Source organism: Cannabis sativa, chromosome X (assembly GCF_029168945.1).
Source record: "Cannabis sativa cultivar Pink pepper isolate KNU-18-1 chromosome X, ASM2916894v1, whole genome shotgun sequence".
NCBI lineage: Eukaryota > Viridiplantae > Streptophyta > Magnoliopsida > Rosales > Cannabaceae > Cannabis > Cannabis sativa.
The window spans coordinates 71,823,978-71,826,545 of NC_083610.1; the positions used below are offsets into that span (position 1 = coordinate 71,823,978).

Here is a 2,568-nt window from a genome sequence, read left to right on the forward strand (position 1 = left end):
GATGATCTTTCTTCACGATCTTCCTCACTATGATTGAGGTATTGCTTGCTGTGTGTGGGCACTACTCTAATCACTAAGGTAATTTCGAAATTCTAAGGAAGAAGAGAGAGAGAGGGTGGCGGCCAAGGAAGAGAGAGAAGGCTCAGGTTTTTCTGATTCAGAAGTGTAATTTTCCTGAAGCCTTCACTATCTATTTATAGCATTCCACTAGGGTTAGGTTTGAATTATTTGGCATTAAAATAATGAAAATATCAATTTAAATTACCTACAAAAGTGGCCGGCCATGGCTTGGTGGATTTGGGCCTTGCTTTTTGTAGTTTTGCAATTTTAACACTTTTGTATCTGATTTTCTCAAAAATGCCAATTTCCTAATTTAACCATTTAAATGCCAATTCTAATTATTTAATAACTATAAATAATTATTAAATAATATTGTCATTTATCATTTTTATTAATTGAACCATACAAAGTATCATAATTAACAAATATGCCCCTATTAACTCTTTCTTCACAATTTTGCCCTTACTTAGTGAAAATTTCACAAATAGACATAGTCTAATTTGTGAATTATAATTGATTAATCAAAACCAATTACATGAGTCTTACAAACAATATTATCTCAACTAGTGCGGGGACCATGGGTCTATATAACCGAGCTTCCAATAAGTAGATCAAGAATTTAGCACTAAAATTCACTAACTTATTAATTCTTCGTTGAATCCACGCATAGAACTTAGAATTGCACTCTCAGTATATAGAATGCTCTATATGTTCCACCATATAGACGCATCATTAGTTATCCATTGTTATAATCCTAATGTGATCAATGATCCTCTATATGAATGATCTACACTGTAAAGGGATTAGATTATCGTAACACCCTACTATGTATTTTATCCTTAAAACACTTGACCCCGTATAAATGATATTTCAGCTTATGTGAAATGAGTACTCCACCATTTATGTTCGTTTGGTCAAGCTCGAAGGAGATCATCCTTTGCTTACTATTCGCCAGATAGAAGCTATAGATTCCATGTTTATGCTAGTGCTCCCACTCAATTGCACTACCGTGTTCCCAAAATGTACGTATCACCCTGACCTAAAAGTAGGCTTAACTAACAAATCAAAGAACACAAATAGCCTTTCAAGATTGAGCCTAATCATAACAGGATTAAGAACATTTGATCTAGGATCAACTTGGCGATATTGACTTGAATAGATTTTACGGTAAGTTTAATTAAATCTAAGTCAAAGTTCAATATCGGTCCCTTCCGATGCATACTCCATGCATCCAACCTGAGCTTTACTTTAACCAATGTTCTGGAAAGAAGATAGTATTTCTCCAAATGCAAGTAAACTCTTGTTGTAGATTATCATATCAGTAAAACCCTATGTCTGATAAATCTAGGAAACTTTATTCACATAGTCATGTTTACTTTCCAATGTGATGACAGCACAATAAACATGATCAAGTATGTGAAAAGGGTTTAAGATGAATTTATAAATCAAATAGACAAGCAATTGATAATGTGAACCAAAACATACACAAATGAATGAAAAATACTTCTGTTTCTTTATTGATGTTGAATAAAATAGATTACATTGAAATGGAGTTTTATTTAGGGCATAAAACCTAACAAACTCCCACTTGCACTAATATAAAACTAATTAGGTCATATCAATTAATCCTAAATTCTGACAGTGCTTTTTAAAGGCTGTCACGGCCAGGACTTTGGTAAATGGATCAGCTAGGTTGTCCTCTGTGTCAACTTTCTCAACTAGTACATCCCCTCTTGCCACGTATTCTCTGATAATGTGATACTTCCTTTCAATGTGTTTGCTTCTCTTGTGGCTTCGAGGTTCCTTACTGTTTTCTATTGCTCCATTGTTATCACAAAGTAAAACCAGAGGCTTTTCCATTCCAGGAACAACACTTATGCTAGTGAAGAACTTTCTTAGCCAGACAAGTTCTTTAGCAACTTCGGCTGCTGCTATGTATTCAACTTCCATAGTTGAGTCCGATATTGTGGTTTGCTTAGCACTTCTCCAAACCACTGCTCCACCCCCAAGAGTAAACACCATCCCAGATGTAGATTTCCTGTCTTCGAGACTTGCCTGGAAATCTGAATCAGTGTAGCCTATGGGATTTAAAGCACCACCCTTGTAGACTAACACAAGATTCCTTATACTCTTCAAGTATTTCAGAATATACTTAACTGCATTCCAATGTTCATGTCCTGGATTAGACTGATACCTGCTCACGATTCCAACAACATAACAGATGTCAGGTCTAGTGCATAACATTGCATACATTAGACTTCCAACTGCAGAGGCATAGGGAATTTTCGCCATGTCCTCTATCTGCGAGGATCAGTCGGAGACTGTTCCTTAGATAGACGAATACCATATCTAGAAGGCATGTTTGCCCCATTGGTGTTGTTCATGGAGAATCTCTCTAAGACTTTGTCTATGTAGGTTGTTTGAGAGAGAGCAAGAGATCTGTTCTTCCGGTTTCTAATAATCTGAATACCAAGAACATAGGCTGCTTCACCCAAATCTTTCATATCG

General features: G+C 35.8%; 1 protein-coding gene across 1 annotated transcript; it reads right to left on the bottom strand.

The window, feature by feature from the left end:
• Positions 1-1,237: 1,237 nt before the first annotated feature.
• Positions 1,238-2,352, bottom strand: LOC133031837 (secreted RxLR effector protein 161-like). Its single transcript, XM_061105558.1, has one exon. It carries the CDS (start codon positions 2,350-2,352, stop codon positions 1,669-1,671), a length of 684 nt encoding a protein of 227 aa, XP_060961541.1. The 3' UTR covers positions 1,238-1,668.
• Between the last annotated feature and the right edge of the window lie 216 nt (positions 2,353-2,568).

Bases quoted from the DNA above. Each gene is read 5' to 3' on its own strand.
- LOC133031837 (XM_061105558.1), bottom strand. From the start codon at position 2,352: ATGGCGAAAATTCCCTATGCCTCTGCAGTTGGAAGTCTAATGTATGCA.